The following is a 14,995-nucleotide window of genomic DNA, read 5'->3' as shown; positions in this document are numbered from 1 at the left end:
TGGAAAAACTTCTGTAAAATCTAGCTTATTATTTAAAGTATTCATTTGAATGCTGTATTCAACTAAAAAAAAAAAAAAAAAAGTTCCCATTATCTATCTGCTGTGCTTAAACCAGGGTAGCAATTTAGAAAGTGCTGGAAAAAAACGTATTGTGAAATGAATGATACATATTGAATTGTTTTTAAAAAGGAGTTTGTATGTGGCACCCCTCAGGCCGGCTACACGGCAGGCAACATGTGCAGGAACCCTCACTCGGAAGAGCCAGGGCTTGACTGAATGATCTGCTTAATAATTTTTAAGAAGGAGCCCATGCTTTCAATATTCCCTGGACCCTACAACTGATACAGCCGGCCCTGTCCTTTGCAGAGAGCCAAAGATGTAAAGAGGCAGCAATCAGAGAACAGCTGAGGATGAGCTTATAGGGGCTTGTCTTCTAGAGCCTGTGGCTGGGTGACGTCATGCCAACCTCGAGACAAACTCCACTGTGTGGTGATCCACGGCCTTTGTTCTCCTGTCTCCCCCCCAAAGTGGGAGGCACCTGCCCTCTGTGAGGCAAAGCTACATTGATGCAGCTGGTCTGCTAGACTAGCTTTTAGCGCAGGGCTAAAAACCCACTATCACATTTTGAAGTCACTCTTAAGAAGAGGATTCCAGATCAAGAAGATGTGAGATACACACACACACACACACACACACACACACACACACACTGGAATACTATTCAGCCATAAAAAAGAATGAAATTTTGCCATTTGCAGCAACAGTGATGGACTTGGAGGGTGTTATGCTGAGTGAAATGAGTCAGACAGAGAAAGACAAAAAAATACTCTATGACACCACTTATACATGGAATCTAAAAAAATACAACAAACTAGCGAATGTAACAAAAAAGAAGTCACAGATATAGAGAACAAACTAGTGGTAACCAGTGGGGAGAGGAAGGGGGGAGGGGTAATATAGGGATAGGGAAGTAAGAGGTTCAAACTACTAGGTGTAAAAAAAGCTACAAGGGTATACTGTACAACACGGGGAATACAGCCAATATTTTCTAATAACTATAAATGGAGTATAACCTTTAAAAATGTCCATTGCTATTGTACACCTGTAACTTATGTAATATTGTAGAGTAGTTATACTTGAATTTAAAAATTTTTTTAAAAGAGGACTCAGAGCCAGCCTGTTCTTAGCTTGCCGAAGTTAGTGAAAAGTGGTCACTTCCTGAGCACGAGGGGCCCACTTAGGAGAGAATAAAAAATTGTACTCGGAGTGAAATAGCACCATTTCTTGACTGAATTGTCTGAATTCAGAGCCAAATCTTGGCAATTAATTACTATTGATTGGAAACTCCAACTCGTTACTGATTAAGAATGTTGGACGAAACCAATCAATCGTGTTGTGTGGATTTTACAGAAACTCACAACAGTCCCCCGGTGCTCACCCCAAAATGACGTCTAGAATCACTGGCAGAGAACTTTCTGGTGAGACCCAGGGAGACTTCCGCTCTCTGGTCTGACTGAGTTCTGTGGTTGCTCTAAGGATGCCAGGAGATGATCACAGAGACACGGAGATTTCCTTTTCCTGCACAACTCAGATAAGAGAGCAGGTCCAGCCTAAGAGGAGGTCCAGTCTCTGAAGACAATTCAGCTCACTCTGTTGCCCAAAAGGATTTCTACATGCCTTTGTAATCACAGATACACCTACTGATAGGAACCCTACAAATTTCAACCATCCTAGCTCAGGCTGAAATGTAGCTCAGGCTGAAATTCTAGTTGTTTCCCTCTTCTGAAAAGCTGTTTGCTGTGCAAATTAATTCTATAGATAAAATTATGAATGTATCACCTACTTAAAAGAGCAAAACATATTCAAGCACTTGAGACGTATTACGCCCATACAAATAATTGATAAGCAGAATAGGAAATATTCCTATCTCCTGATTGGGGCAAAGGATAGACGGATCATCATTTTCCTGGAACAAGCTACTTCATAGGCTTAAAAAGATCTTGAGTGGCAATTCTTTTAGTTAGTTATAATTTATAACTTCATTATTTTCGCTAAAGCATATGGGCCTTCTCCATATGATACAAAATTCTATCTTCAGTTGGTCTAAAGCTGTCTAACATATAATCTCAAAAAGACAGGAAGAGAGGAGGGAAGGGAAGAGGAAATAAAGATAAGCCTACAAATTAGAATATTGCTTCAGTTTTTTAGTTTTGAAAATTAGCAGGGCTGTCCCTGTAATTAGTCTGTGATCACACCTCTTTGCCAGAGAACAGTTAACTAAACTGATGAAATGATGGTGCTGATGAGACTATGGTTTCCAGCCTGGCCAAGGTGTAAGTCTGTTAACTTCCTTCAGTTCTATGGGCTCAGACCACAGCCCACCCCAGTGGCCAGTTTACACCCAAGACTCCCGGTCAAGGAGAACTCACCAGAGAGCGAACTTGGGGACAAGCTGGTGTGTTTAGACGGCAGGCCAGATGACCTTCTGTCTTTCCTGTGATTTATGTGACCTTGGGGCCTATCACCTGACTTCTCAAGGAACTTGGCCTGACATCACCTCCCCTACCCACCTCCCAAGTCTGCCACAGAATTGGTTGTGTGTGAGAGCATTTTAAACTATGCAAACACCTACAGCCATAGAGAATTATAACCAGGAGCATGTAAAAAGCTCCACGTCTATTAACAATGCTTCAAGCATGTTTACTCCAAGGACAGTGAATTAGAAGCATCGTATTTATCCAAGGTATTACTAGCGCATTGACATTATTATAATGCTCAGCCTGAAGGGGGGAAATCACCCTTGTAACTAAGATTGGCAGTAATAAATTCCCTGTCAGCACTAATCCCTAAAATAACCTTCACAAAGAATCGATTCACTTGTTGAACGATATTACCCATTGACCAGGTGTGTGTGGATACCCTGGCTTCATAAGCAATTCCAATTTCATTCCTTCCCCATCTGGATCAATATCAGAAGCAAACTTGTGTATCCATATCTTCCTTCCGGAACAGAGATTCTTTAGAGAGTTCAGAGCCAATAGCACAAAGGGCACGTCCTGCTAATAGTATTTGGAAGCCGTGTTCGTATTTCATCGATTCTTGTTTTGAATTTTTTTTTCTGGTTACTTCAAATGCAGAAAAAGAAGGGGAGAAAGGGCCAAGCGACCCCTGACAGAGACCAGAGCCATTTGATTTTTCACCTTGAAAGCTCTGTGTGACTTGGGGTTCAGGGCAGCACACACAATACATCAGTCCAGGTGAATTCGAGACTTCATGCAGGTTTTAGCGCTCTAACAGGAAACTGATTTAGAGCTTCTTGGCCTGGGAATCGTTGCACACCTTAGTGATTGATTACTTTAGGGAGGTGCTTTTCCCACAGCCAGATGCAGTCTCTGAAAGTTTAACCTACACATTTCTGAGACCCGTGGCAGCTCAACATTCGAGGTTATCATTTTCCCTGTTTGAAGGGGCTTAGAGGCTCAGTGCAGTAAGTTTCCACCTAAACTCGTACTGAGATTTATGCAGAATTGGCATATTACATCCTCAGGGTGGAGGAGAGCTTCACAGCCCCCCTGGCTTCCAGATCCCTGCACACAGCAGCCTGCAGAACTGACACGCATCCAAATTCTCTCCATCCAGCCTCAGACTCTGATTTATCCCATCTGGTATTTGAAGCAGAACCGAGTCATGTCTCCACCTCAGGCAGTTACAGGATATGATCCCTCCACAGCCTTTCTGGAAATTGCATTTCCCCCCTTGCCTTCCATCCTAACCTCCCTGGGCCCGGGAACCAGACCAGCCCGGCAGCACCTCCTGCCAGAACTCACCTTCTCTCTTGGGTGCGGTAGTAAGCACACAGTCAGTCCCCTTCTGTTCCCAGCCCCAAAGCAGTCCCTTTCTATTCCAAGCTGATCTTCCATCCTTGCACACAAGACCTTGCCCCACACACTTCCACAAACCAAAGAGAGGTGATAGACTAAATGCACCCCAGACAATCTGCCCAAGTCGATGTGTAGGCATAGAAAGGTCATCAAGAACACCAAAGGAAAAAAATGGGGTGTCTTCTGGGTGCTCTGGAGCCAAGGGGGAAAGGGGGCGGGCGGTGTGTAAAGTGCTTTGGGAATAAATATTTGAATTTTATTTCTTATTTGAAAAATCAGGCTCAGATAAATGCTAATGTATCTATTTGTCTATGAATGCATTTCCTTCTCAATCAATTTCTCTCTCTACTTACTTGATAGCAGAAAAACAAAATTACTGTGTGTGTGTGTGTGTGTGTGTGTGTGTGTGTGTGTGTGTGTGTTCCCTCAAATCCAAAGGTGAGATAAACTTAAATGTCTATGATTTTTAGTTTTATTCAAAACAAGGAGAGGAGAGTACCCAGTACAACATTTGATCTTATTCATTGTTAGTAATTGTATAATCATATCAAAGCAAACTAAATCTTAGGTGCTCCTAGCATAATCCCACACCTACTAGAAATTTCTCAAGCCATGATCTCTTTTCCAAAGAAGAAGCACCTATTCAAGTGGTGCTAAGTTTTTGCTCGGCTACTCACATCTCAAAGAAACTACAATGGCGGTAAGCCCCACGGTATTTCAGAATGATACCTTCCTTCTGGGCATTTACCTACAGCCTGGATTGGGGGAGGGAGAATTCTCTTATCAAACTCAGGTATGTCCACATGCCTCTCACCTCCAAAGACAGACTTTTGGAAACAAATACATCACAGTTCACTAAGTCAAAAGAAATCCATTCCAGTTTTAGAAATTCAATTTAGCTTTGGTAAGCCTCCAAGCTCTGAAAAGTAAGCTCCATCAGAAGTTTATTACTTATAATCTTTCTTTCGGATTGGAAGTCTCCCAGAAGCCACTCTACTTCCAGTATTTTCCTATTTTTGTAGGTCAATAAAGGAATTTAACTCTTAGAGTCTCTCTGAAAGATGACTATCAAGATATAAATCAAGAGACCCAGTGAAATTATTGTCTTACAAAAAAATCTTTTGGTTGTGTCCAAACTGGTGACTACTGGTGACTAATCGAGATTCAGATGGTAGCGCCTGTATTTATAAACGTTTGAATTTAATATAGCAGATGAACTGTAAATGAAGGTCTCAACTGTTGTTTCACTCAAGTAGGGCATTATACCCAGAAACAAATGAAGTCCTCAGCCTAAACTACTCAAATCATAAGGGTACTTTGTTCATATAGGAATGAAAATCTCTGAACCAACAAGATCCTAATGAATTTATTTTTTAAATTAAAACATAATACAACCCTAATATTTCTGGGGAAAAAATGTCTTCACGCTGCAGATGAGATGAGGAACATCCAGATTTGCTGGGTTGTGTATCCAGAGGTTGGTGTCCTGGAGAATAAGGACAATTTCAGGGTTGTTCTGGATAGTACGGGGTGGATATATGTCAAATTTCACATCAATAAATACCATGGCAACAACAACAATGACACAAAAATAAACCTTAAAAGAATCCAGATCCCAAGCCAATGGCTCTTTCGAGATAATACTCAATATAACAAAATATCAGCAGAGCCCAAGACTTTAGATCCCGCTGGGGTTTTAATGTATCTGACTTGTGTCTTCTGTGATCCAATTTAGAATTTCAAGTCATCCATAATTCACTACGATAGTCTTCATTGCTTTGTGTTACAGACCTCAAATAAATTTATAATATTTGAAATAAGAACACTTTGGCTTGTAGTCAACTAACAAAATTGAGGGATGTTCATTTTACAATTAATTGACTACTATCCCAACCTCATAACATTTTGATAGTCTACGCCTCATATTTCTGCTCTCATGGGGCCCTGTTCCTTCCACATGTGTAGGCAGCTTCATTTGTATTCATAGGAAATATACATTAGATAAAAGATCTCTCTAGATACCCGTGATGACAGAGTAAAATAATCTGAATTTCAATGGAATGTAATATTAGGCTAAAACAGAAATTCCAAGATGATCGTCTCATATTATGAATTTAAGAATAAGGAATTACACAACTTAGATTTTTAGGAAAACACCTTTTAGACCACTTCTAGAAATCTTTACCCCAATCTTTGTTGGGTTGTTATCAACTTTTGTCTTTGTCCATCTTTAGAGGCAAAAGCACAAACTTAATATTATAATAAAATACCATGCATGGGGCTTCCCTGGTGGCGCAGTGGTTGAGAGTCTGCCTGCTAATGCAGGGGACAGGGGTTCGAGCCCTGGTCTGGGAGGATCCCACATGCCGTGGAGTGACTGGGCCCGTGAGCCGCAGCTGCTGAGCCTGCGCGTCTGGAGCCTGTGCCCCGCAACGGGAGGGGCCGCGATAGTGAAAGGCCCGCGCACCGCGATGAAGAGGGGCCCCCCCACTTGCCACAGCTAGAGAAAGCCCTCGCACAGAAACAAAGACCCAACACAGCCAAAAATAAATAAATAAATAAATAAATAAATAAAGTAGCTATTAAAAAAAAAAAATACCATGTACGTATATCACACATGAGCAGTTTTATCTGAAATTAAGACAGAACATGTTAATAACAATTTGAATGTATACAGCACCTTTATTTTATAACTATCAAATAATGTCTAACTTCTTCTATTCAAAAATGAGTATCCTTTAATACCTAGAATTACATAAAGAAAAGTTTTATCCATAGCACCTTGAATTTTTTTCTTTCTATTAATTTTTATACCTCCAGAAAAGGCACACGCAATTTTCACTAGAGTGGATCAATTTTTATCTGAAGGAAATTTCATGCCTTAGAATAGCAGAAAGTAGTGTCTTCTATAACAGCTGGTAATTCCCTCTGGTGCAAAGCAGAGCGTGTAGACTTGCTTTGAAGGACCCGTGGATGCCAGGGGAAAACAGCGCTGCAGAGGCATCAAGCACAAAGGACCTAGTCCTGCCTTGGTCACCACTCTGCTTGATCTCAGACTCCAGGCTCCTCCTGTATGACCTGGGAGTTACCTAGAGCAGCAGTTCTCAAAGCGTGGACCAGGTACCCTGGGGGCACTTCCTTCCTTTGAGGGAGCCCACAAAATCAAAATTATTTTTTAATGGTACTAAGGTATTAGTAGCTTTTTAAAATCTCGTCCGCTCATAGGTGCACATAGAAAATTCTCATAGAATTTTCTAGAGGCTACACAACACGTGATATTACAACAGATTGAATGGAGAAGCAGCCGTCTTCCATGAAGCCAGACATTAAAGCGATTTGCAAAAATACAAAACTCTTCCACTAAAGTTTTTTTTTCTGCCTTGGAAAATATCATTACTTTTTATTTTTAAAATGTTATTTATGTTAACATGTCATAGGTTTGTCACTTTATTGTTAACGAATGAATAAGTAAACCCCTTAACAATTTCTCCATTTTAATTCCTAATGGGGGAACCATCAACAGATATAGCCAACAAAAACGGAAGTTCTTAGGGGTCTTTAAGAATTTTTAAGAATGGAAAGAAGTTGTGAGAGGAAAATGTTTGAGAACTGCTGCACAAGGGCATCTCTGAGAAGCCTTTTGACTCTAAATTCAATGATTCCAAGGTTGGCAGATTCCATGGACGTGAACTCCAATGATGAGATGGATATGAATCTGTGAACCCGGCAAACCGGGAAGCACCCGTGTGGCAGCCCTTCCTTCTCTGTTTGAGCAGCTCTCACTTTGCTCCTCTCTGCTTCCTGACCTCCTTGCTAATAACCCACCCCCACCACAACCCACACAGAGAAGATGGGAAAAGCCGTGGGCGTCGTGAAAGGCTTATGAAAGAATTTATTTCCTCCCCCACCCTCCCCAACCCCCCAGGTCTGATCAGGACATTCTTGAGCACCAACCCCTCTGCTTATTAATATAATGACCATTTCATCCCAGCTGTCACCACCACACAGACCCTGTCCAGTACGATGGTGCCAAACAGGCAGCTGAGTCAGCAAGGCCCCAGATGAGCGCACCACAGAGAAAGATTCTAGTACCTTAGTCTTGTTCAGGCCGCACTCAGACTCATGACTGAGGACCCTAAGTGGTTTTCGGGGCTCTAAGGAATGTTTACAGCTGGTATTTGAGACTGGCATTATCCACAATTGGATGAACACCAGCCTAAATTCCATCCAGCAGGAAGCAGGAGTAGTTTTCCATAAAAGGTGTACTCATTTTGTAACTAAGAAAAAGTAGGAACACCCAGAACCTAACCTCACCAGAACCATAACTAACCCTCGGTGCTTACTTGGCGATTTTTTATTATGACCAGTCACCCTCTATCACGACCGCTAAAGCTGGGGAGCTGGGCTTCCTCCCAGCTCTGTCTCTTTCCAAGTCCACGCTCTTCCCATTCCTGGCCATATCCCAGCTCTTCTGTTCCCAGTCTGTTTCCCCATCCATAAAATTTAATGCTCATTCCTACAATTTAAGGCTGAGGTGGAGACTGGAATCAAGGAGGCAAATGCTCTGGTCTCTGCTATTATTGTTATCTGCTGGTGAATCCCTGCCGTGATCCAGGACCTCCCTTGGCCCAGCACCGCGCTCTGTGTATGAGGGAGAGCGAAGCGAGTTTTAACCCTCCTTTCCTGTGAAGTTGAGCCCTTCACAGTTTTCAAAGCGCTTCTCTCATTTGATCTCATTTTATCCTCACAACAACTCGGATGATTCTCACCAACCCTAATGAAGAAAGCAGAGAACAATATTTGCATTGTAATCATGTTGCCCAAAATGGGAGTCCTCCTTTGGGAGGGAAAGTGCTCTCATCACTGCATTTAGCTCAGTTTTCTTTGTAAAACCAGACCACGGGTGCTTACTTTGAGTTGCTAAAATCCACTCCAAACCAAAGTGCAGACGTATATAGTAGCCGATTAGGATGGAAGTTATGATTCGCACCTGCCACATGCCCAAGGCTACAGACGGGAAAAAAGTAAGTAGTTGGACTATTCATGGGGTCTTACCATTTTCACCAGAGGTCTTGTCTTTTCCATTGGTTGCCCCAGCTCCTTGTCGCTAAGGGCATGAAAAAAAAAAGAAAGAATTGTTATCAGACACTTTCAGGATGATTTTTGTCTCTCTTATTGTTTCAAATACCTCTTGCATTATATCAAGTTCTATGTCACTTTAGCTCAGATGGTTAAAGCACGATGCTCGTGAGACCAGGAAAAGATCAGCCCATGAAAGGAGGTACCGGAACGTCGCAGACCACCATCCCACCGGACCAGATCCACTGCTCTATGCATGCAGTTCACTAGTCACAAGGAAACCAGAGAGGAGACGGTTGATGGAGCAGAACAGCATCAAAAACATGAGGGAAACAGCCAAGAGTTTGTGCCAGCTGCGAGAAGATCAGAGCTGTCCCTTTTGTCAACGATTACACTGCTATATTTTTGTTCCAACCGCTATGTTCAATGCCTCGTCTTCAAATAAATTGGAATCAACTAAAAACTCTTATGTCAATAGAGTTTCTCCTATTGTTGGGTTATTTTTCTGTCCGTGTTTATGTTGATAACAGCTGTGTGTTTTCATTTTACCAGGTTGACCGAAAGTATGAACATATTTTGGTTAGTCTTGAATCTTTGGGCATGATTCTCTGGATATGTGGTCTGGGGAGCTATGTGCACTGTATTGTATATGCAAACGTATAAGCATGTTTCCTTGAAGCTTGCCCAGCGACTGTCTTTAATTAACATGATGTTCGGAATTGTTCTAGTCCTTAGAGAGAGAAGTATTTCATTAATCCAATTTTCTGGTCATTATCAGAAAATATGCTTCGAGTTGAAAAAAAATAAAGTGATTGTAAAGTCTCTAAGTTTCAGGTGAAGAAAATGAGGCCAGGCAGGGAGCCTGATTTGTCCAAGGTCATGTAGCTAATTGGATGGAAGTTATGACTGGAGACTGGACTTCCTTGCCAAGGTTAGTGTCTTTCAGGAATTGTCATCGTTATGTAACTATCTGATGGGATCGTGGAAAGAGAGGCAAGGCACTGACCAAGGAGAAAATCAATACAGATGACTTCCACCAGGGATAAGTGTGCCCCTAAAATTTATATTTGGGTCCAAGACTTCAGCCTAAAAACAATATTAAAAAAATAATAATCAGTTCCCAATATTGCTCAGTGTTGTCATGAGAAATTCCCAGGTCCTTGGCCAATGCTTGATTAACAGAAGCCGGATCATGTGGGAAAATCTTGCTTTCAAGTTCTGATTAGTGTAAATAAACAGGGTGAATGAATGATATAGACTTATGCGAACAAAATTAACCACCCCTGTGTACGCTTATTACCTGGTACATTTGATAACTCGAGAGAGAGGCAAAGCCAAGCCTCCCGTTTATTTCCAACCCCACCACACACATGCCGCACACGCGTGTGCACGCACACACACTCACACACACACACGCCCCATCCCAGCCAACGAGAAGCGCAAACTCCCACCCAGGTCACGGGGGTGCTCTGCCTCGTTCTGAGAAGAAAAACCACCACTCTCTGGCAGGAAGTGGAAGGAAAGGCCAGATAAGTGTGGGTTCTTTCTTCATATTTCACTTGAAAGTTCTTGAGTTTTCAGAACCCAGACCTGCCCATGTTCCCACGGAGGAAGAAGGCTGCATCTGGCCAAACATCAACTGATCTTCAATAAACTCCATTTAGCTCCCCATGTCATAGCATCATTATCTAAAATCTCAACCTGTAATACACATCATCTTGATTTAAACCAAATTACACCTTTCTTAAATACAGTAGATTTGCAAGTAAAAATGCCACTTTCTTCTTGCCTGTGCTTATTCTGTCTCCTCTTTTTAAACACAAAGCTGGTAAGTTCGCTGCTCCATGGAAATCTGATCACTATTGTGAAGGATCAAACTAGAGGCACAGCAGCCATCCCTGGGGGCTGAACCGCTCCAGGGTTTAAACCCTCCATCCTTCCTCACATAATTCATAGACGACTCAGAAAACAAAGTGAATTCCACAGAATGAAAGGACAGGGTTTTAGAGCTGAATAAAGTCAAATTCAATGGCATAGAAGTACAAAATAGGTGCACACCCAGCCCCACTATCTTTAAATACCTTAAACACTGACATTTTTCAAATGTTGTGAATACTTCGTTCCATAAAAGATCACCTTTTAGAAACCTAAAGAAAACCAAAATGAAGTGTGCACAGGGGAGAAGAGGGGTTCATTTTTAAGGATTTCTAAGGTAGGGGTTTTGGGTCAGGTCTTATATGATGAAGGTAGAATGAAGCTGATAGATGTCATAAGGAGATGGTGTCTCAGATCAGAAAATGGTCCTGACAGAAAAGAAGTAGTCTTTGAAAGCACCTCATTTCAGAATTCTTTGAGACCTGGCGACATTTTGAAGGCAAGGTTGAGAGCAGTGGGGGAACATCCAAGAGCTTTCCTGTTCCTGGGGTCTACAGCAGTCATCACACATGATTTTTTTAATCACCAGGTGATAAAAAGGAGGTGGCTGAAATTCCCTTGAATCTGTACCTGGAGAGGGTCTGAGTCAGGCTGGATGTCGAGGTGCTGAAGCCAGACATGCTCCAAGTGGTCCTGGGCATCAGTGAATTCTGACGGCATCCCTAACCAGGTAGATAACACCCCTGTCCTCATCAACATCACACTACACATTGTATCCCCCCGCACAGAGGACGTGCTCAAGGTCACACAGCGGGGAGGTGGCAAAGCCTGAGCTCCAACCCAGAGGCACTGGCTCCAGAGTTGCCCTGGGAACCACTGAGCCTGCGCATCCCCCAATATCCTCCTGAGGCCCCACCCCAGCAGGTGGGGAGATTTCCGCGTGGAGGGAAGGAAGACAGCACCACAGAGAAAAATAACTTAAGAGAAAATGCATCACCATTAAAACCCGCTCCTTCTATCTTGCGCCCATTTCACCATCAGGAAATGGTAGGTCCCCATCTAAGGACACAGCCCAAGAAGTTAACATGACATACAGCATTGGAGTCGCCTTCTTCTGCAGCACAAGCTGGAGGCTTGCATGATGTTGGGGAGTCTGCAGAGCGGTTGTGAGGGGATGTGAGGGAACAAGGCAGAACAACGGCCGGGAGAGGTCTTCTCTGGGTCCTCAGCCCTTAAACCCTCACCTGGCAACTCCCACGGGTCTCGGGAGGGAGGTTTCCTTCCTCGGTGATATTTACTAATACAAGGATAGCATTTCAGAGTTTAATAAACCCCGGTTAAAAGGAGCCTAAATGAAGAGTGAGTATATATACAGTAAGTCCCCTACGTACGAACAAGTTCTGTTCCCAGAGTGTGCTAGTAAGTCCAATTTGTTCGCAAGTCCAACAGAGTTAGTCTAGGTACCCAACGAATACAATTGGCTATATATTGCTGCTTTTATGCTTGCTTCTGGACATCCTGGGCTTGAAATAAAGATACTGTACTGCTATAGTCTATACAGTACTGTACAGTAAAGTACACAAAAGCACAACCACTTGTAGAGGATGCACGCACGTGACAATGTACGCCAGACGCGTGAACTAACTTATGTGTTTGGACATGCGAATGCACGTTCGCATCTTTGAAAGTTCGCAACTAAGTTTCACGTGTAGGAGACTTACTGTAGTTCCTCTGGTAGTCCAGCAGGTGCCAAGGATTTGTAAAAAGGCAGGATTGGTATTTAAAAGTATGATTTTTGAAGTGATTTTTCCTGACAGCCTCCTTGCACCAAGGGCTACAGGAAAATAACAAGGAACATGTCTTAGTTTGGTTTCCCAGAAAGCAGAGCCTGAGGCAAGAGCCATTTGTGCTACAACTCAGTTGGGGAGGGAGGTGCCAGTAATGAGGCGGGAGGAGGGGGAGCGGGGCCCAGACAGCCCACGCGAGGACTCGTCATCCCGCTGGCACCGCCGGGCGCACCCAGATCCCGAGCCTGCGCCCTCCGGCAATGCTGGAACTGCGTCCCGGGATCCGCCAGCTCCCATCTCGCACTGACCCGAGACACGCGCCACAGAACTTAATTCCGGATGCTTCTAGTCTGGGCCGCGTCTCCAACCTGACATCTGCTCGGGAACAAGGAGGACGCCCTGGGGAAGGAGGTGGGGACACACGGTGTGGGCAGGAGGTGACACGTTGTCACTTCAGACCTGCCTGAAGTCTGCGGAGCCCACGCCAGCCGGCCACCCACAGGGGCCTCAAGTGACACGAGAGACGTGTCTCACTCACATATCAGTTTGGCTGGGTGGCTCTTTTCCACCAAGTTGCAAAGTCACGGACGGTCCTTTCATATTAGATGCTTCACTAGTGGAATAGGCCACACCAATTTTCCGGCACATAAGCGGCTTCGGATCTATTTCCTCCTATACTTTGAGCTCAGAGTGGACGTTACAGTGTGTCTGACCACTTTGGTGCTACACGTAGAGGCCGTGCACACATCAGGAATACTTGTCTCAACTATGCCGGCTTGAATAGGAAGCATGCTGGCGTCCTGCCCATCACGAACAGTCTCAAACACAAGCCTGCTGCGTGTCCGTCACAAGCCTCCGTGTGCTGTCACCTCTCAGCCCTCTACTCTTCCCCGTGAAATCGATCACAAAACCTGAGTTCTTGGAGTAATCACCAGTGGGTTAGGAGAGAGAGGCATTCGCCTTGGGCACAGAATTTAAGAGGGCACCAAGAAACCCATTAATCAGGACAAACGCTGTCTGGGATCACTTATATATGCAATCTGGGGTGGGGGAGTCATAGGAGCAGAGAGCAGGATGGTGACTGCGAGGGGCTGGGCGGGGGAAACAGGAGACGCGGGTAAAAGGGTACAGACCGAGTTATGAGGAAGGTCTGAGTGGCCAGTGCATAACACGCTGACTGTCGCTGATAGCACTCTGTGATAAAATTGAAATTTGCCAAGAGCGTGAAACTTAAGAGCTCTCACCAAAAAAAAAAAAAAAAAAAAGGTAAATATGTGAGTTGATGTTTGTGGAAATTAACTCGATGGTGGGAATCCTTTCACAACATACATATATGTCAAATTATCCGGTTGTACACTTTCAGTATGTTACAATTTCATTTGTCCATTATACTTCAATAAAGCTGAAAAAAGGCAAATAATATCTTAATGCAATATTTTAGAAAGTCAAAAGTACTGCCAAAAGTCATAAACAAAATGGCAACATTCTACACAGAGATGGGTAGCTTGTACCACTGAAATTCTCTTTTATCTCAGGCTCCTGTGGGTGCTACCATGCACTGGCCACACGTTTCCCCAAAGCAAGTAAAGATTGAAGAAGTCAAGTCATTTCTAGGATTTAGAAAATTATTCTAATACGGCCTTTGAAACTTTTCATCTGCAGCTTTCTCATGGGCCATGACTGTGGGTCATGAATCTGTGCTGTCATTTTGTGGGTTTTTATTATATGATTTCTAGAATACTGCCATGGAGGGTCTCATCTTTCATACTTTGCCATTGATACCCATAAAACTGGGTATGCCAATCATATGTCGTACAGGACACGGAATCACAAAAACCTGCTTCCTCATTAATGCAAACTCAGAACCCTGGACAGATTATGTCTACTTGGGAAATCATTCAGCCAGTATATATTGTTTTCATCTTTAGGATAAAACACAAGTTCCCATGAAAAGATATTTATTTTTCATTCTAGAAGTTTGGAAAGAATGAAATATGAAATGAATTCCAGCAGGTGAAATTTGGGGCACAACGGACAGTCCAAGAATATTTTCTGAATCTACACCTATTAAGTGGATAAACCTGTCTTCACTCTAGAACTTGGCTTGATACTTAATTTGGTGCAATATGACTAGAGGGTGACCAGTTCCAAAGGCCCCTTAGAGTTGGGGAATGAAGTGCCTTCTGAAGCAGTAAGGGTCCCCGGTCATCCCCAGGGTCCCCAGGGTCCCCCCAAGTCTCCACCCCTTCTTCCTCCATCTTCCCAAGCAACTCGCCCATTGTGCCACAAAATTCTGGAAAGAGCTCTCTCTATGCATGCATTTGCTTTGACAAGCCTGGAGAAAAGACGACAACCCTCATGGAGCCAGGTCCA

The 14,995-nt window shown here is 43.4% G+C and overlaps 1 protein-coding gene across 1 annotated transcript in view; it reads right to left on the bottom strand.

Annotated features, from left to right (window-relative positions):
• The window catches only part of PCP4 (Purkinje cell protein 4), a 56,023-nt gene that overhangs the window by 20,646 nt on the left and 20,382 nt on the right, over positions 1-14,995 (bottom strand). Inside the window, exon 2 of the mRNA XM_036851096.1 lies at positions 8,937-8,988. Within this exon, the coding sequence (XP_036706991.1) occupies positions 8,937-8,988 (52 nt within the window). The remainder of the gene's footprint in view (positions 1-8,936; positions 8,989-14,995) is intronic.

Source organism: Balaenoptera musculus, chromosome 4 (genome assembly GCF_009873245.2).
Source record: "Balaenoptera musculus isolate JJ_BM4_2016_0621 chromosome 4, mBalMus1.pri.v3, whole genome shotgun sequence".
Taxonomy (NCBI): domain Eukaryota; kingdom Metazoa; phylum Chordata; class Mammalia; order Artiodactyla; family Balaenopteridae; genus Balaenoptera; species Balaenoptera musculus.
The sequence above is the reverse complement of the archived record's forward strand: the minus strand, read 5'-3'. Positions and strand labels throughout refer to the sequence as shown.